We start from the raw sequence: 20822 nt of genomic DNA, 5'->3' as shown, positions 1-20822 counted from the left end.
GTGCAGCCTGGGGTTAGAGGAGAAGTGGCAGACACATTACCTTAGCCAACCAGTTGGTATCTCAGTAGGCCACATATGCTCCCAAGTCCACTGGCACTGAGCCCAGTTCAGTCCTAGGACTTACCTTCCAGTTGCAGTTCTAGTGTCCTAGCCTGCCTTTCAAGTTTACTTATGGCCTCAGATCATTTTAGCCCATGGTGGTGAGGCTTGCTGGAGCTTGATTTCCTACTGCTGGGATGGGCAATACTCCTGTGGCTAGGGCTCGTTTCAAAACTCCCTCTGTGGTTGGGCATCAGCTGAGTTCAGCCTAGTTATGCTTTCTGCTATGACAGGGGCAGCATTGGGTTCAATGCGATGTCATGCAACGGCTGCATTCATCCTGTCTCAAGTGCTGAGATTCTCCATGCCATGTGGCCGCTGCTGGGAGATAGGGGTGGAGTGATGTTTGCAATTCAGGACTCTTTCCTGCCCTCTTCAATGCCTCTTTCAGTGATATGAAGTTAAAACCAAGCACTGTGAGTGTTCACCTGATTTTTGGTTCTTATGAAGTCACTTTTTAAAAATTTTTTTATTACACTTTAAGTTCTAGGGTACATGCACACAACGTGCAGGTTTGTTACATATGTGTACATGTGCCATGTTGGTGTGCTGCACCCATTAACTCATCATTTACATTAGATGAAGGCACTTTTTGTTGTGTGTGTAGACAGTTGTTAAATTGGTGTCCTAGCAGGGTAGGTGTGGTGACGATTGGTGGAGCCTATTTGGCCATCTTCCTCTGCCCTTCTACTTCATACATTTTTTTAAAAAAAATTGTATTAAGTTCAGTTCTTCAGTCACACTAGCCACATTTGAAGTGCTCAGTAGCTGCATATGGCTAGCAGCCACTTTATTGGACAGCACAGATATTGAACATTTCCATCATTGCAGAAAGTTCTATTGCACAGCCCACGTCATAGTTAATAGATCTGAGGTCAGACAGATCTGGATTAAATCTTGATTTTTTGCAGTTATTCTATGTGTGATCCTAAGCAAGTCACTTATATTTCTTAGACTCAGGTTAACCATGGATAAAATACAGATAACATAGATAATGTACATATAAAGAACCTAACAAAGCACCTGGCATATAATAGGCATTTGAGAATATTTATACTTGAAACCTTTATTCTCTTATCCCAACTCCCTTTTCCTCCAGTGAGCCAATCATTCTCCTACTTCCTCCTCCATCAGGTGTAAATGTATTTCAACTAGATTTTCATCCGGACTTCACATCCTTCATTCAGTAGCCACACTGCCATCCCAGTCCATGATTCTAGATTAGTCCAAACATACTCCCTGATCCAACTGAGTCAGCCAAACCTTGTTAAGGGATATCATTTCACTATTGAGATTATCAACAGTGAGTTGATAATGTAAATGAGCAGCCTGTGTCGGTTCCTGTGAGTGACCTCCAGGCAACTTGGCAAGCCTTCGATTGTGCTTTTCTGGCTACTCTTTTCATTTTTGATAATTTCTATCCTAACTTCAGTCTCTTCCTCAGGCCCTACACCTCTGTGTTAATAGACAACTTTATCACCTGAATGAATTCAATGGACTTGTCTTCCCTACAATTCCAAGTATATATTTTTTGTTTACAGAGGTTCCCAAATGCCAGGATCTAAACAAGTGCACAGCTGGCTGGCTACTTTAGAAGCACCTGATTAATCTAAAAAACAAAACAAAACAAAACAAAATCAACTAGGACTTGACCTCAACCTACTGCACGATAATCTTTAGTACTGGGAAAATCACTCCTTGGGTGATTTTGAGACTTAGCCAAATTTGGGAGACACCATCAAGAATGTCATGGACACTTTTTGCTTATAACTGCTGATTGCTATTTCATGCTGTTTGATATTAACCTGGCTGCCCTTATTTCCTCCTAGCAGTTGAACACATAGGCTGCACTTTTTCAGAGCCCTTCAATGAATTGTTAGAGCATCTGTCTCACCTGTGGTCATTACATTTAATCTCTCCTTGCTAGAATTGTTAAAAGACTCCCACTGGTGGCTTGCCAAGCTTGCGAGTAGCTAGAACAGCTCCTTTGCAGTGACCTGGCTGTGCTCCAAGATTTCATTTTTGGTCATTTTGTCTGACTATTTAATGCAAACTGTAGATGATAGATAATGGTGGTGAAAGAGTTCAAGTAACCAGAAGTGTAATCTTGAGAAGATGCAAGTTTCAGTTATGTAATAATTTACACACAAACATTGCTCTGCAAAATTATTAACTTCATTTTAAGTATGTTTCCAGTGGGCACCACATTTAGCATTCCAAGGAACGAAGCGACTTTTAGTATTTTTTTTATTTTTTCACCTATTAGTGTATCGTTCATGTAATTTATGTTGAATTGTTTTGGCCCCAGTTATCTTTTTGGCAGTTCTCAAAAACTTAAAATGTCACTGATGGAAGCAAAAATTTCAGTGACAATAGAAAAATGATAAGAAATCAACACGTAATCAACAGATTAATACTAAAAACATATTTGAATATAAATATCATATTTATATATATTTTACATCTATAACATATAAATATGGAGGCAGGGTCTCGCTCTATGGCCCAGGCTCACTGCAGCCTCCACCTTCCCATCCTCAAGTGATTCTCCCACCTCAGCCTCCTGAGTATAGATATTAAAATATAAGTATTAATATTATGTTAATGATAATTTTACTAGAATTAAAAATACATTATATATTTGAATCTCAGTTATTCAGTCCCCTAGTGGAATTATAATCATGAACTCATGGAAATAATGGACTAAGAAGCAACTAGAAAAGTCCAGAAAAGATTGGTTAAATCTTAGTTGAGCCGCCTTCTACTTCTGACGTGGCCATGAGCAAGTCACTGAGCATATCTGAGCTTAATTTCTTCATCTTTAAAATATCCTTTCATAAGGTTGTTCAAAGGATTAATGAAATAAATGGTAAATGGTAAAGTAAATGAAGTAATTTACTTCATGAGGTGATAAAGTAAATGGTAAATATATTACAAAATATTTTAATTGTTTCTAAGGTCCAAGGCAACTATAAAATTTTGAAATATTCTAAATTCTCTACAAAACCTGTAATTTTGTAGAACTTTATTTAATTCATGATGACGACAACCCACTTTTATCCCTGTTAGTGTCCTCGGAAAATCGTCGTTAGTAATCCCTTAAATCTTATTGATAAAAAAATGAAGTATATTTAATTAAGTTCTTCATCTATGAAAATTGGCCATTTATATACCTGGATATTTTGTGTTTCCTAATAATCAGAAAATTTCTAAGCCAAATTTTTTTTTCCTCAACAGTACTATCTGTTTTCATTTTCTTTATTAAAGACCAGTTGTAATATTTTTCCAAATATATGGAACATTTAAAATACTAGTATATGATCACATTTTTATTTGTGATCATCATTATTAATAATAGCTTCATTTACTGAGCTCTCCATTGTGACAGACACAACGCAAAGCATTTTACACGTGTTACCATATTTAATCCTCACAACAATCCTGTCGTGTCTGTAAGCACGTAAGTGAGGCACAAAGCATGTGAGTAACTTTACCTCAAATCATCCTTTAAGAAACAAAAAGAGAGGTTAAGCCCAGGCATTCTGATTCCAGAGCTGAGGAACATTACATTTAAGCCATGCTACATTGCCAGCAGTGTATAATCTCTTGCCTATCTGCCCATGAGGATTCCCAGAATACAACCCCTGAACACCATGATTCCTGGGAGGCTAACCTGAGGGTCTTGGATACCAACAGTAACCATTTAAATCCTCCCAAATCCTTTGAAAGTACTTTCTAATCTGTTTCTGAGTTTTTCTGACATACCCTGAACCATAATTACATGGAAATCAAGTAGACCACTTTCATTTTCACATATTCGATAGGGATAAAAAGGAAAAATAATAGCCTATTCAAGAGAGTAGTTTTCATGTATTCCCTACCCAACATAACTTGTCATTCCCCATCAGAGTGTAATCACAATGAGTAAAAGTGTTTTTAAAAATTACACTACAATTTTATGTAGGCATTTGCATGTGCAGGTTCTGTTTGCTATAATTTACTATCTTAAGCTTGTAAATACTAGTGAATAATTACAAGCTCACTTAAATTGTTATTAGATCATCATGGAGATTTCTGCATTTGCCGAAACACATAATCAAAATTGTGCGATGAATTAATTCAAGAGTCAGAAACTAGAAAATTTGATATAATTTAGTTCGCATAGCTAATCTTCATGATGAAACTGCAGGGACAGACCTAGAAGCTTAATCTTCACCCCGACCCCCACACGCACACATATAATGTTGAAGCAATTTATGTCTTCAATTCTTCAAGTTTCCACTTGGTTTCCTGTCACTGTATTATCTATCTTGAGAGAAATAACTTTTTCTCACTTGACATTAATTTTGAGTGAAACTAAGATTCAAGTTATCACTGCACATTAAAAAACAATTTCTTATACTTTACAAACATAGGGATAGGCATATGAGTGCATGCACACACACACACACACACACACACACACACACACACAAGCACATAAAGCAGCCTCTACATATGAATAGATTGATTTCAGAAAGTATATGTGGAAGATTTTTTTTAAGCCCCAATGATAAGTTCCCATAGGAGTAGTATTATGTTACTATTCCACCACAAAAAGCCTTTTTATCCATATTTTCCACCACTTAACATACTGCTTTTCTGGGATGATTCTTTGTCAATTTCCCCTCCAGACACAAGGAACATAATCCTCTCTCTATACTACTAATCCTAGGAGACCCTCTGCCAGTATACCCGTAATAATCACACTGTTTTCAATGGTATGCATGCAATCAACCAGGACAGTTATCAAAACCAGTGATATCCCTGGTTGAGGATAATCATATAGATATCAAGAAATCATGTTTATATTTTCAAAATGATAAATACTATGATTTAGTTCAAAATTTTCAAATCCTGAGCATTCAATTTTTTTAGTATTATAGTAGTTAGTAGAGTGTACATTGATGTGCAAAACTGTAAACTTTACTGAAAACAGAAAATACGCACCACAAAGATGCTCACCCAAGTTGTGTTTGATTAATTTATTATTTTCTGGTTGTCAGCATCGCCGTGTAACTAGTAACTGAAAGGTACAATTTATATTAACCACTTTTTTCAAGAAATCACAATTATTAGAATTTAAAAACATTCTGATCCAGTCATTAGTATGGAATGAAATCAGCAATTCCATTCTTGAAAACTGGTACTTTTTAAAAAACTTTCTTATTTCAATAGCTTTAGGGGTACAAGTGGGTTTTGGTTACACAGATGAATTGCGTATTGGTGAAGTCTAGGATTTCAGTGCACATGTCACCTGGATAGTGAACATTGTACTCGATAGGTAGTTCTTCATTAATCACCCTTCTCCCACCCTTTCCCCTCTGAGTCTCCAGTGTCCATTATACCACTCTGTGTGCCTTTGCATACTCATGCCTTAGTTCTTACACTTAAAAGTAAGAACACATGGTATTTGGTTTTTGTTCCTGAGTTACTTCATTTAGAGTAATGGTCTCCACTTCCATCCAAGTTACTGAACATTATTTCATCCTTTTGTGACTGAGTGGTATATTCCACGGTGTGTGTGTATGTGTGTGTGTGTGTATGTGTAGTGTGTATATATATATATATATATATATATAAACACATATACATGGTGTGTGTAGATATATATGTGCTTGTGTATATATTCTACATATATATACCCCACATTTATAGATATATAATATATAACACATATATTACATATGACATATATGATATGTATGATATAGTATATATCAATATATCATATATATCCCACATTTTCTTTATCCACTCATAGGGTGATGGGCAGTTAGGTTGATTTCATATCTTTGCAATTGTGAATTCTGGTGTAATAAACATATGAGCGCAGGTGTTTTTATGAAAATAGTGTCTTTTCCTTTGGGTAATCAGCAGTGGGATTACTGGATCAAATGGTAGATTTACTTTTAGTTCTTTGAGAACTCTCCATGCTGTTTTTCATAGAGACTGTACTAGTTTACATTCCCAGCAGCAGTGTATAAGTGTTCCTTTTTCACATCCATGCCAATATCTATTGTTTTTTGACTTTTTAATAATGAGCATTCTGGCTGGGGTAAGGTGGTACCTCATTGTGAAAAGCTGATATTTGAAATGTTGGTGAAAGATATGCTTTTTCTTTCTGAATGATGACCTTATTTTTTTAAATCTATTTACTTTGCCAGTAGTTACTCTTAGTCAATAGGTCTTTATTTTATTCAGCTTGGGCTGCTGTGACAAAATACCATAGACTCGGTGGCTTAAACAACAGACTATTGCTCTTAGTTCTGGAGGCTGGGAAGTCCAAGGTCAAGGTACTGATAAATTTGGTTCCTTGTGGAGGCCTTCACCATGGCTTGAAGACAGCTTCCTCCGTGTGTCCCCACATGGTGGAGAGAGAGAGAGGTCTACCTTTTTCCCCTTTTGTTTCTTTCTCTTCCTATTAAGACACTAATCCCATCATGGACATTCCTTCATAACCTCCTCTAAACCTAATTACCTCCCAAACGCCCTACCTTCCAATCACACTGGGGGCTGGTGCTTCAGTATTTGAATTTTGTGGGGACATATTCAGTCCATGGCAGTCTCTAATTAGAGAATGTACATAAGTTTCATACACATGGTGTTTTTAATTTTTTTAAAATTGGGATGCCGGAAAAATCAAGCACTCTTCAATTTCCTATGTCCCCGATGCTCCCTGCCAGCTTGCTCCTTGCCAGACCATCTTCATGGTGTTGTCTAGCAAAGTTCTGTGGGTATTTGAATTTTAGACCATTTAACTTGCAAACATTTATCCAAAATAAAAGAGTATTAAAATACTCTTCTGATTCTCTCTTACAGGATGGAGAACCTAATAAGGGGAAGGAATCCCCCACAATACCAGAGAAGTCCCTGTAAAGAGGTTCGTGCAGCACTGCGGAAGAGGCCTGAAGAGGAGTGTAAGTATGTTTAATAGGATTCACTGTGTTCTAGATAGATCTTGGTGAGTAGCATGGTAAAATGAAATGAGTGACCTTTAAATGGTTGGTCAAGTAATAGAATATTTGTTGAGTCGAGTTGGTCTTTTAAAATAACTTACCATATGTTATCTGAATGTAAGTGCTTACTTAGAACATTGCTTTCTTAAGAATATTTCTCTGGTACTTCAAGATGTTCTATTGATAATCAAGTTCCACGTTCAAATGAGATGGGAAAAGGCTGTACAGTCTGACAAATCTTTCTTATATGTTTATACCATGCATGGTAATGGTTGTGAGACGTCCTGAAGTAAAGAAACTTTTGAAATGCATCTAAAATCCACACTTCCCAGTTTCCATTTAGCCACAGGTCTCTTTTAACATTTTTTTTTAACTGAGAACTTTTTAAAACCACTGCGTTAGACAAAATAATAGGTATCTGCCGGTAAATGTAAACCTGTTTGCCAAATGGAAACATTTGATTTAATTGAATTTAGGAAAATGTTCTGAAAGATAGATACCATGAATCTCAGTATAAAGTCATTTTAGTTCATCCTCAAATTATTAAATATTAGAATATGCCATTGGCTGTGGGGATTATATTTATTTATTATCTGTAGCATGTAGTAGATTGTTGGAGACTCTTGACGTAATATTCACATTTTGAGTTTATAAAATGATCCATAATACTAAGTTTCCTCATGGTATTTGCATATAATTATTTTCAGGGAACTAAATCACATTTCATTATGATAAAAATTTGTCAGAATTTTGTCCTTTTACAGGAACTCACATTTTACATGGATAAAGCTAATGTAGTGGGTTCACTGACGTATACAGTTAAGTAGAATTTTAAGATTACATTGGCATTTTTAAATTAGTTTGAGGTATACTGCTCTGGGTAAAGACAAACTATATTAAAGCAGGGCACACATGGCAAATGAATTGTTCTTGTTTGGTTTATTATAAAGTTAATAGATAACCTTACTGAGCTGACATATATGTCATTCAATAGTGTTTTGGCCTTCTCTAACCTGGTAGATTTATGGCTTATAACACCATAAACAATATTTAACTAAAACTAAAACTTGAAACCAAAGATAGAGTTCATGGGCATTTATAAGATGCAGACTCTTGCATAAAAGTATTGCATATTTCTGTTGGGTTTATAGAAACAGTTCGGGGTTTCTTCTCTGTGCTTCAAGGAGACCATCAGTTTAGTCTGGTACAGTTCTGTAAATATTTAAATAAAACTTAGAAGGGATATTTGTAGATATGTTTGCAAATGGTTATCACAGAGTTGCCATTTAACATAAACAAAGTGATTTTTCAGGGCTCTTGTACTGAGTTGGTCTAAGCCAGGGGTTGGCCAATTACGGTTTGTTGATGAAACTCAGCCTGACACCTTTTTTGTAAGTACAATTGTATTGAAACACAGCCATCATTTATTTATTGTATATTACGCACAACTGATTTTGCACTACAAAGGAAGAATTGGGTAGTTGTGACAGAGACAGTATGGCCCACAAAACCAAAAATATTTACCTGGGTCTTCATAAAAAATCTTTCTGAACCCTGGTCCGGGCCAGTGCTTCTCAAATTGTGATCTCCAGGCTAAGAGCAGCAGCAGCAGCAGCGTCTGGGAACTTGCTAAAAATGCAAATTCTAGTGCTGCAAGCCACACCTACTGAATCAGAAACTCTTGGAGCAGGGCCTGGTGACCTGGATTTTAAGAAGCTCTGCAGGAGATTCTGATGTAAGCTCAGGCTTGAAAACTACTAGCCTAGGTAAAATGATTGACATCAGACGATACTAAATCGTTATCAATACAAAAGAGGAAGAATCATTGGTATAGTTCATAATCAAGTTTTATTGTTCTCTAATGTAAAGTACGTATGTTAAGCTACCTAATATGGGCTTAACAAGGTACATGATATAACCGTCACTTATGTTACAAATTCTCATCGATTGGATTGTGACAATCAGGGAAGACTTTGAAGTGTCACCACAGAAATTCAGCTGGAGTATGTTATTGAGCATGAAAACATGTATTGAAAAATGCAAAATCTATAAAATTGCTTTCTCTTCCATAGAGGTCTTTATTTTCCCGTTAGTACAATGAGCAATTCTACTTGCTCTGTGACAGGCTAGTGTGAATTCCATGAAAAAAAGCCACAATTTTTTTTTTCGTAATGAAAGCAACATATCATGGTAGTTAAAACTATTAACTTTAGAGACACACAAAAGGATTTATTCTCTAATTTGACCAGATGCAGGACCATGAATAGTTATTTTAAATATAAAATTTAGTTTATGTATCTGAAGAAAATGAGGATATGCCAGAGCCTACTTAATAGAATTATTTTAAGAGTTAAGGGAGATATTTATATTAAGCCGTTGGTACAGAACCTAGGATGTAGTGAGTTTTCTTTTCTCTCTTCTCTTTTTCTGTCTCTTTCTTTAATTGTTATTATTGTTCTCTTATTTCAAACTAAACATTCGAGGATAATAAGGCATTGTTTTGAGATCAGGAATGCAGATGCACACATATTATCATGACTATTTTTAGACACAAATGCATGGCAAAGAAGAGGTTCTAAGTAAATATCATAAAGCTGAAATTCTTGCAGCAATGTTAGATGGTAATTCATGTTTGATATTAGTTTAACACAATGTCCTAGTTGTTTTTCTGTGATTCTACAGACTCAGTATAGATCTACACCGAGACTTGTTGGTCAACTCCCATACAAAGGTGCCACCTTCGAAAACTATCATAGAAAGTCAAATCGTAGTAGCTTTTCTGCACTAAGAATTGAAAGGAATAAGGAAACTTGGTTCAGACCATAGGATCCTCCAGAGTAAGGAAATCACTCTTTCATTTGGAGATACTGTGTACGGGAAGGTTTTGCTAAATAGTATACGTTGTATTTTTTCTTTTATAATTCTCTATACCACTTTACAATATTTGCAATGTTAAAATCAACATAAGGTCACCAGACGTAGATCTAAGTTCTTTAACGGGTATTATATCTACCTATGCTGCATCTGGCATAGTCAAATAAACTTTCAGTAAAAATGGATTATTGTGGAAGACAGATTTTTAAATATGTTTAAGGTATTCCCCATTAAAATACAAAATAAAAACTTTGTCCTCAAAGCCACAGCCCCTTTCAACTATAGCCCTACACTCTTGTTCTCTGTCCAGGAAAATCTTTTGATGTATCTAAGAGTTATCTATACTCGCTCCATTTACTTGCCTCCCACTCACTCCTCCAAACCAGTCCAGTCTGGTTCCTGTCCAGTCACTCTACTGAAACAGCTTTTGTTCAGAGCACCAATAAATTTTTATGTTGCTATTATAGTTTTCTATTGCTATGTAACAAATTAGCACAGCATTCATTTATCATCTCACATTTTCTGAAGGTCAGGAGTCCAGAGTTCGCTGCTTCAGGTCTCACCAGGTTGAAGTCTTATCAAAAGCTCAACTGGGGAAATAATTCACTTCCAAACTCATTTAGGCTATTGGCAGAATTTGTTTCCTTGTGGTGGTATGATAAACAGTCCCAGCTTTTTGTTGGCTGCCAGCTGAAGTCACTTTTAGGTTCTAGAGGACTCCAGAAGCTCCTTGCTGTATGGACTTTCTAAATTAGCCAATTTACTCCCTCTTCTCAGGGAGAATTACCTCTCTTTTAAGTACTTTCACCTGATTAAGTGAGGCACACCCAAGATAATTTCAATTTTGATTAACTCAAAATGTGGGATCATAATTACACCATTGCCTTTGCCATATTTTATTGTCCAGAAGAAAGTGGTAAGTCCAGCTTATATCCAAGGAGAGGGGATTATACAGGGTTCAAGCATCAAGGAGTATGTTGATGATCGTGGGGCCATCTTAGAAGTCAACCTATCATTTGCTAATCCATCAAGCATTGTTTTCAGTGCTCATCTTACTTGACTTTTTAGCAGGGATCAATACTGTTGACCATTTTGTCCTTTTGAAAACTGCAATGCTGTTAATATTACTATCCCTCCAAACTGTATATGTTAAAACCCAATTGATGTTATAGCATGAGATAGGCATTTTGGAGATAATCTATGACAAGCAACCATCTATGAACCAGAAAGCGGGACTTACCATCTACCAAATCTGCCAACATCTTGATCTTGGATTTCCCAGCTTCCAGAACTGTGAGAAATAAATTTTTGTTGTTTATAAGCTACCTAGTTCATGGAATTTCGTTATGGCAGCATGAATAGGCTAAGGAAGAGATCATCTAATGCTTTGGCTACCATCATGGAATACTTCCCTGATTTTTCTATAGTCTCTCTGGTTACTCTTTTGCATGCTCAACTCTCTCTTTCCAGCCATTATATATTAGAATTTTGGAAGACAGTTTGAGGTCTTCTTTTTTGTCCCAAATATACTTCCTCCACAAACAATGTCATTACATGCAGTATTAGTTATTCCTATAATCGGATGACTCACAAATTGATGTCTCTAGACCAAATGTCTCTCTGTTCATCCCAATGTGCACTTGACACATTCTTGAACGTTTCAACAATGCAACAAACTCAACAAATCCAAAACCAAAACTATGATCTTTCAAAGCCTGAGCTTCCCCAAGTGTTTTCTGTCTGAGTGTATGATGCTGTTAATCATCTAGGTTCAAAATTCATAAACCCAGGAGTCCTCTTTCATACATTTCTTCCCCTTTTCTCTCCTGTGTTCACTCTAATTTCACGGCCTCTCAACTTGACCTCCTGCATATGTTTTGAATCTGTTCACAAATCACCTTTGCAAATATTCTGTGTAAGATTCTACCAAATGCTCCCCAAAGTGGCTTTCCTACATACTGTTAGAAAACCCTCCTTATCTTAAAATAACCCTATGGTTTTCCGTTGCTCATTCAAGAAAGACAATAGCCATACTGTGGATTATAAGATTTTGCAGAGTCTAGCCTCCACCCACCCAATCAGCCTCATCTCATACTCCATTCCTGTGCTCTCTGTGCTTCAACCAACCTGGCTTTCTTATAATTATTGATCATATTCATTGATAAGAGAAAAAATATGTATTTTCAACTAATATAGAACTAGAGGGAAGAAGTTAACCTGGAAAGGAGGAGTTTGTCCTCAAAAATAATAAATGAAGAAACTAGAAGAAAAATTAAAAATATCAAATTTTTGATAGTCACAAGAAATACTCTAAGAAATGCCTGCAAAATAAACAATGTGGAAAAACTTTTTAGAGAAAAGAAAAAGAAAAATGAACGTTATTGAGCAGGGAATTATAAAAAACTAAACATGAAGATCAAAATTAAAATCTTTACTGGAGTCAATAGAATAATTTACATGTAAAAATATCAGAAATTGGAACAACTGGAACTGGAAGCACTCCATGAATACAAAGGAAAGATGATGAAATAATAAATAATGATGGGAAACAATTACATGTGGAAAAATGGAGAATGAAAATCCAACCTAAGAATTATAAATTGTCTTAAAGGAATCAGAACAATTCAAACAAAAATGATAAAAGATTTAATGTAATGTACTTTTTGAAGTTATTAAAATATCTGATTGTATATTAAAATGTTTTCTGATATACTGTATAAAAATCAGTTATATAAGATCCGTACCCAGATACCTACAGACAGATATTTTAGAATTATACTATCAACTCTCTGAGCAGCAAGAACTCCCTCTTATTCACTATATTAATAACACATGACATATTGCCTGGCAGTTAGTAGGTGTTCAACAGATATTTTAGAATGAATGAGAATGAGTGAAGGAATTAATTACTTAACTTCAAAAATGAAAATGTATCACAAGAATCTGCTGGAAATAAAGAAAGAGATGGGTAGGGGAGATAAAAAGAAGAGAAGGAGTAAAAGGAAGGAAAGCAAGCCATAAGGAAAGAAAAAGAGAAAGGGAGAAAAAGAGAGTTGGAAGGAAGGTGAAAGAAGGGGAGGGGAGGCCAATCTTTTGATTCTGGAACAGATGGCATAGACTCACCTTTCCTGATACTCAATTCTAAATGAAACTAAACACTTTGGAAAAATTCTTCAACAGACCATTTTGAAAGGACTCTGAAAGCTTCAGAGACGAAGGCAAACTGACTGGGACATCAGGACTTGAAGAAAGACATCATGGTATGCTTCTTGCATTTTCCTTTTATCTCCTACATATCCCTGGATGCATACCAGAGAGGCTTGCAATCTGGTACTGTCAATAGGCATGAAGAAAAGAAGGAAAAAAAAAAAAAACGAAGCCTACTCTCTCAGTCCAGAGGACCAAGAGAGAGAAAAACAACAGAGGTTTGGAAGAGAGCCACCAATATCTTATTCTATAATCCTGATTGACAGGCAGTTGAATTCACCTGCAGAAACAGAACAGTAAGGCCCCAGGCCATCCCTGCTCTGCTCTCCCTGGTGGGCAGACGTATCTGGTGGTAATGGTGGCAGCAGTAAAGCCCTGTGTCTTCCTATCTTTCACCCAGTGGCATAAAGAGACCCAGGCTCAGTGGCTTCTCTGCCTTCCCAGAGGTTTACCTAGGAATATTAGAGAATCCAGAGCAGCACTTTTAACTCTAGCAGATGACACCAGCAGAGTTTTAGCAGAAGCCCCAACAGTGCCAGAAGAATGAAGCAGACCAGATGAGCATTAGCATTATAAAAAATCAGAACACTAACTGCCATTGGAACTAAAGCCCACAAAATTAGTCCAAAACCTATAAGCTAAACCTAAACAGGATACATACCTGCTAAAATAAAAGATTTCAATAGGGTTAAAAGTCTCCTAACATAATAATCAAAATATTCAAAATGCAATTGAATGTAACTCATCATACCATGAACCAGAAAAACCACAGTCTGAGAAAAGACAATCCACTGACCCCAACAGTAAGACGAATTAGATAATGGAATTTCTGAGAAGGATACCGAAGCATCCATCATAAGAATGCTTCAGGAGACAATTATATAATCTCTTGAAACAAGTGAAGAAAAACAGAAAATCTCAGGGAAAAAAAAAAGAAGTTATAAAAAAGAACCAAATGGAAATTATGTAACTGAAAACCAAAATTACCAAAATAAAAATATCACTTAATGGACTCAATAGTAGAGTGAAAATTACAGAAAAGAGATTAAATGAATTATGTAGATTAGTGGAATTTACCCAATGTGAACAACAAAGAGAATATACACTAAACAAAAATGAACAGAACCTCAGGGATTTGTGGAAAAATAATAAAATATATAATATTTGTATCATCAGAGTCCCAGGAGAGGAGAAGGAGTATGGGACAGAAAAAATATTTGAAGAAGCAATGGTTGCAAACTTCTAAAAGTTGACAAAAGACATAAATCTAGATATTCAAGAAGCTGGGTCAACTCCAAAGAAGATAAACCAAAAAAAAAAAAAAAAATCCACAGCAGGACATTTCGTAATTAAACTTGTGAGAACCAAAGATAAAGAAAAATCTTTAAAACAGCCAGAGTGCAATAACACATTACATATAAAGGAACAGAAATAACACATTACATATAAAGGAACATCAATTAAAATGACAGTATATTTTCATCTGAAACCACAGAGGCCAGAAGGAAATGACACACAAGATTTTCAAGTATTATAAGAATTGTCAACTCTGAATTCTATGTCCAACTAAACCATCCTTCAGCAATGAAGGAGAAATAAAATCACTCTCAGAAGAAAGAAAACTGAGAGAATTTGTTGCTAACAAACTTTCCCCAAAACGATGGCTACACAGAACTCTCCAAACACAAAGAAAAAGTTTAACAAAAGAAGACTTGTACCTTCAGGAAGTAAAGAACAGTAGAATGAATACAAATAGAAGTATGAATAATAGAATTTTCTTTACCTTATGTTTCATGGTTGAAGCAAAAACCATCTGATGTGGTGCACATGTATGTACATGAAATAAGTCAATTAATATTTAAAAAGTGGAAAGGGTAAAGGGACCTAAATTGGTATAAGGTTTCTCTACTTCACTTGAAATGGTATAACACTGATACCAGTAGACTGTTATAAGTTACGTATGTATATTGTAATACCTAGAGCAACCACTAAGAAGACTACAAAATAATACACTCAAAAACGTTATAAGTAAATCAAAGGTGAACTAAATATACTCATGTAACCTAGAGGATGTGAAGGAAAAAGAAACATAGAAACAAGAAACCAAGAGAACAGAACAGAAAACAAATAATAAAATTAGATGTATTAGACTTAAGTCCTAATACATCAATAATTACATTAAGTGTAAATGGTGTAAATACCATGGTTAAAAGACAAAGCTTGTCAGATTGGATAAAAAAGACCAACTATATGTTGCTTATAAAAATGTCCTTTAGATGCAAAAATGCAAAAAGGTTAAATATAAAGGAATGGAAAAAGAAATACATGCTAAATTATTTAAATAAAAGCTAGAGTGACTATATTAATATCAAGACAAAGGTAACTTCAGAGCAAAACATATTACAAGGGATAAAAAAGGTCGGTTCACCAAGAGGACTCAACGATCATAAAATTGTATGTATTCGATTTAATTTGACAAATATGTATTTTGTTAAACTTTGTTTCATTAGCTTTGCCGTATCTTTTTATTGATTTATCTTTTACTTAGCCCAACTTAGTTGTCAATAGCAAATAAATTCTTGTTAGCATAGCTGTGGCTGTGGTCTGCTTAAAAAAAGAAACTATTATTTTAGGACAGGCACGTTGGCTCACACTTGTAATCCCAGCACTTTGGCAGGCTGAGGAGAGTGAATCACCAGAGGTCGGGAATTCGACATCAGTCTGACCAAGATGGTGAAACCCTTTATCTACAAAAATACAAAAAAATTAGCTGGGTGTGGTGGCACACGCCTGTAGTCCCAGCTACTCAGGAGGCTGAGGCAGGAGAATCACTTGAGTCCGGGAGGCGGAGGTTGCAGTGAGCCGAGATCACATGACTGCACTCCAGCCTGGTCTACAAAGCAAGACTCCATCTCAAGAAAAAAAAAAGAAAAGAAAAAAAAAAGAGAAATTATTATTTTTATAGAGAAATATTTATGACAGTGTAACGTTTTCCTGAAATCAACCTGAGTCAGTATTATGTACACTAAAAATACATGATGCCTGTCTAATGAGTTTTTGAGTAATAACAGAAATTCACTGAAGGGTTTTGGTCCTTTTTTTTTTACCCTTCTAACAGAATTTCTTTAATATTAGCAAGAGATAACGCTTAAAATTATTTTGTGTTTATATAACTGAATGTTACGCTTTCAAAGGTGAAAATATTCTAATATTAACCAGGTTGGTAAAAAATCATTATGATTAGTGACATTCCTACTTTTATAGTGGAAGCCACCGAATATGATTTAGCCTTTTCCTAATAACTCAAGGATGGCTTTATAATCTGCCATTATTGTAAAGTGTGATAATGGAATTCTGTTTGCTTCCCTCCATATCAAGTTGTCAGCTGTTACTTTTGCTGTGACTGTTCTTGCTTTTTAACTACCTCTTCTTTTGACATTCTGTTTTCCATTTTAGTTTTCTCTTTCAAGAACCGAGAAGTCCGACAAACCATTCTTGTTACGAATTGTATATTAAACATGTGTCAATGAATCAGGGATTGAAAATTAATCACGCTTCAGATGCTATATGGTAAATCAGCTAAAAGAAGTAAGGAACATTAGTGAAATGTAAGGAGTAGGGTTCATTTGTTTAGTAGATCCTGGAGCCACCCCTTTTCCAGTTGACTTCACCTCAAGTCTGTACTGAGTCCCCAGATACTCGTGTTCTTTATCAGTTCTTTTTTCGTAAGCCATGTCCCAGTGACCCAACTGTGATGTTGATGACCTGGTGCTACTGTGGTCAGGAGCTTATGCAACAGGGGGTGGGGAAAAATCTCATATCTACTAAAGAAATTTGATGGTTTGCATAACTGGTGGAAGTTTAGAAATAAGACAGGCGTCAGAACTTCACCATTCTCTGGGTGTCAGCTTTATTCTTGGGCTGGCAGCGATGTTCTGCAGTTATGAACGTCACGCATGTGCATGAAAATTTGCAGAGGATGAAATGCTATCTGTTTCTTGGATTCTTTTTATTTTTTTATTTTATTTTTTTTTTTAAAAAAACCTCTTAGAAGCCTTAGGAAAATACTCCCTATTTTATCATTTTATTGGCCTAAATGATGTTACATCCCTATTCATGATCATGACTGTACACCAGGAGAATGCTGTGTACTCATTCGTTGGCCTCACCCTATTGCACTGGACCAATCACTTTCAAGAGCTGGTTTAATATTAGAAGTAATCTCAGAGTTTGTATTTGCTATTTGGCTTTAGCATCAGTAATGGAGCAGGTAAGATTACTCAACACTATATCTCATTTTGCATATACTACATATTTGTCTATACATACTCAACTATCCCAAAATATTTTATGGTTGTGAATTGGAGCAAGTATAGAGGAGGTGGTACTTGGGATATCAGGAATCAGGGCACTAATGTCACAGTGACTTCCAGGCACCTATAAGTCATTCAGTTCCCTCTTTTGCTATTTGAGCCCTGTAGTTTATGAGCAGTTTACATTGTCATCATCTGCAGTTTCTCCTTTAAATTCCTTAATCCAGTTTCTTTCCATTTGAAAACCAGACTCACTTCCCCTACGTCTCTCACACACTATGGTCAGCCCTTCTTCCTTTCAACCTTAAACAACTGTCAGTCAGATTTTACAGAAAGGGCTGCAGGAGCTCAGAAAGGTTCAGTAATTTATGCAATGTCACATAGCTAGTAAGTGCTGAAGCTGAGATATAAACCTAAGTTTAACTCTAAAAGCTGTCTTAGTCCTGCTGTTTTATGCTATCTGCCTATAACATGCTATGTCCTCATTTTCCCTCTCTGGAATTCATCTTCTGCTTAACCCTTAAATTTTTAAAATATAAAACATCATACCTACAAAGTAATGCATATAACATGTGTGTATAGTTTCACAAATTATAAATTAATATTCATGCTGCAGTATCGGAGACACCGAACTAAACATTCCTACCCAGCTCTGCTTATCTCTAGTCAGGTGCATTCATTCCAGTCTTCCCCACTCCTCATTGCTTAGGTTCATCATTAAGGTGACTATTACTAAGTTTTACAACAAAGCTGAAAGAATACCGTATATGATTTTAGTACAAAGGGGCTCAAGAGAAACAAGTGGTCAGTGATTCCTCATTATCTCTAATAGTAAGCTAGAAAATCCTATTGCATATTATGCTTCTATTAATATCTTGGGTTCCAGTTAAACAGTGTCATAACAATAAATTTAAAAAGTGAAGTTGTACTCAGTTGAATTTTATCTGCACATCCAAAATTAATACAGTTGATTATTTTAGCATAATATAAAAATAAGATTAAAGGATTACATCAAATTAGATTCACAGCCTGAATATTCTTAGACCTTCAGAAAATTGAAATCAAGTTAATGCAAATTTGGTACCAAGTTGAAGTATTTTAGGTATATTTAGATGGTTTTTCCATTCAAACTTCAGGCAAATAACTTACCAAAAGTACATCATAAGCTCCTCTATGGAAGGTCCATAGCTTTGCTCCAGCCTCCATAGTTATTTTTGCAGCCAAACCGCTCCTGAGATGCTACATAGGATATAATTTTTTTAAAGATCAATTGCCACTTATTTTCCTAGCACCTCTGGCTTAGCAAATCAGTCATTTGTGTTAGGACTTAAGCTCCCACTGGGCTGTTTAAAATATGCAAATGTCTCTGAGGAGTAACTGTAGTCAAGTCATAAAACTCTTCATTCAACATGAAAGTGTTTTCAGATCAATGGCCTCAATAACTAGAAGGAATCAGGTAGCAAGAGATCTTTGGATGTCCAGGAAGAAGTAGGAAAAAGTCAGAAAAATATTTAAGTGAGGGATTTGGAAAGCAAATTTCAACTACTACATATTTTTGACAAAGGTTAGTTTTGTTATCTGATGAAGGAGTTTTTTGAATAAAATTTCAGCCCTTTTTACACCCTTCCTTTCCTATTAGCAGTAACTGTTTTGTTATTCATTCCTTCCTTATGAAAGCTTCCCTGATGCCTCTCCTCTTCTTCTTGGCAGACGTCAGAACTGTTAAAGGACCAACAGGTTCATATGCCCACTATGCAATAACACACCAGCTACACTGAGACAGCTGGATTTGCCCCAGAGAAAAAGTTAAATGATCACAGAGCAGCAGAGCACCAAGTGCGGAGATGAAGGAGACCCTCAAATCCATTTCCCCATCCCGAAGTTCTGGGCTGGGCTTTTTAAGGGAATCATAGAGGGTAAGGGGCTGGAAAATTGGAGTTGTTTGTTGAGGTAAGGAGAATGAAGTCATCAATGCATGGAAACCCATTCTTTGGTGACTCAGCTTCTTGTGGGGTCTTTCAGACCAGTTTGTGTCATAGGGTCCTACAGAGCAGCTGACATCAGCAGTTTTACTAGTACGCAGGACCTGAAAGAATATCTCAGAGGGAAAACAATGTTTCGTAATGTTCAGGAAGTTATCTATAGAGCAGCTAAGGGGAAATATTCTCGTAATGGGGTCTGGGTGATTCTTAGGTAGTAGGCCCCAAACAACCGTGAGGAAGCAGGTCAGAGGGCAAGCTGGCCTAGTGTTTAACATTGAATGGGCTGAAAGTTTGGTTTATTTTTGTTTCTTGTTTCTCCCCCTCCCTTCTTACCTGAATAATTTTATGAAGTTTATAGGGATGGTTTCAGGACCTCCGTTCTATCTGTTCCTGAAACATTACAAAAGGATTATTACTGTAGCACTCATCTAATTGTATTTTATCTTGTTGTTCGCATGTCTGTTTCTTCCCCAGTGAGTTGTAAATTGCTTAAGGGCAAACAGACACATCCTATCTATCTGTCTGTCACTAACGTTAAGCACAGCATTTGGTATACAGTCATCACTTCTAATAAAGTTTGAAAAAATAAAAAGGAATGAATTATAAAAGATACAACTTGTCCAGGTACAGTGGCTGACCCCTGTAATCCCAATGCTTTGGGAGGCTAAGCCAGGTGGATCGCTTAAGCTCAGGAGCTTGAGATCGGCCTGAGCAACATGGCAAAACTCTGTCTCTACAAAAAGAACAAAAATTAGCCAGGAGTAGTGGCACATGCCTGTAGTCCCAGATACTCAGGAGGCTGAGGTGGGAGGATTGCTTGAGCCTGAGAGGTCGAGGCTGCAGTGAGTTGTGATTACACTGCTACACTCCAGCCTGGGCAACAGACGGAGACCCTGTCTCAAAAAAAAAAAAAAAGAAAAGAAACAACTTGATTTAAGCCACAGTAGTTGTAGTTGAAAGTACAGTTGGAGTTTAAAGGCATCCAATAGATAACTTTCATACTGCAAAACAATTTTGAAACCAATCAAAATATTGACAAGATATCAGACATTATTTTTAAGTAATAAAGATCCTTGTGATGCTTGAGCTTTATTATTTATAAAGGCTAGATTGGAGAACACAGTTGGGATTTTTGGCAACCATGGGGTTTTTCATAATATACTCTAGAAATGGGCATACCTATCCACCTAAACACAGCAGTACAAAAAACCACAGGGCTTCTTTTTTGGAGAACTCCTCCTACAAAACTTACAGCAGTGAAGAGCAGATTAATGTAGTGTATCTTACCTGAAGCAGTTCCATCTCAAAGAAATATGGAGGAAGGTACTGGGCTACTTATGCCCAGTTCT

The 20822-nt window shown here is 36.1% G+C and overlaps 1 protein-coding gene across 5 annotated transcripts in view; it reads left to right on the top strand.

Moving 5' to 3' along the window:
• LOC116469908 (leucine-rich repeat-containing protein 7-like) overlaps positions 1-20822 on the top strand; it is a 323159-nt gene that overhangs the window by 105715 nt on the left and 196622 nt on the right. For 4 of the 5 annotated variants that reach the window (XM_058439675.1, XM_032155628.2, XM_032155630.2 and 1 more), the window contains exon 2: positions 6961-7058. In XM_058439675.1, the coding sequence (XP_058295658.1) occupies positions 6961-7058 (98 nt within the window). Of the gene's footprint in view, positions 1-6960; positions 7059-20822 lie in introns of those variants that run through there. The other variant, XM_058439676.1, reaches the window with a different exon arrangement.

The sequence above is a fragment of the Hylobates moloch genome, unplaced genomic scaffold (assembly GCF_009828535.3).
Source record: "Hylobates moloch isolate HMO894 unplaced genomic scaffold, HMol_V3 SCAFFOLD_5, whole genome shotgun sequence".
In the NCBI taxonomy this organism is placed as follows: Eukaryota; Metazoa; Chordata; class Mammalia; order Primates; family Hylobatidae; genus Hylobates; species Hylobates moloch.
This window is presented reverse-complemented; position numbering and strand designations above follow the sequence as displayed.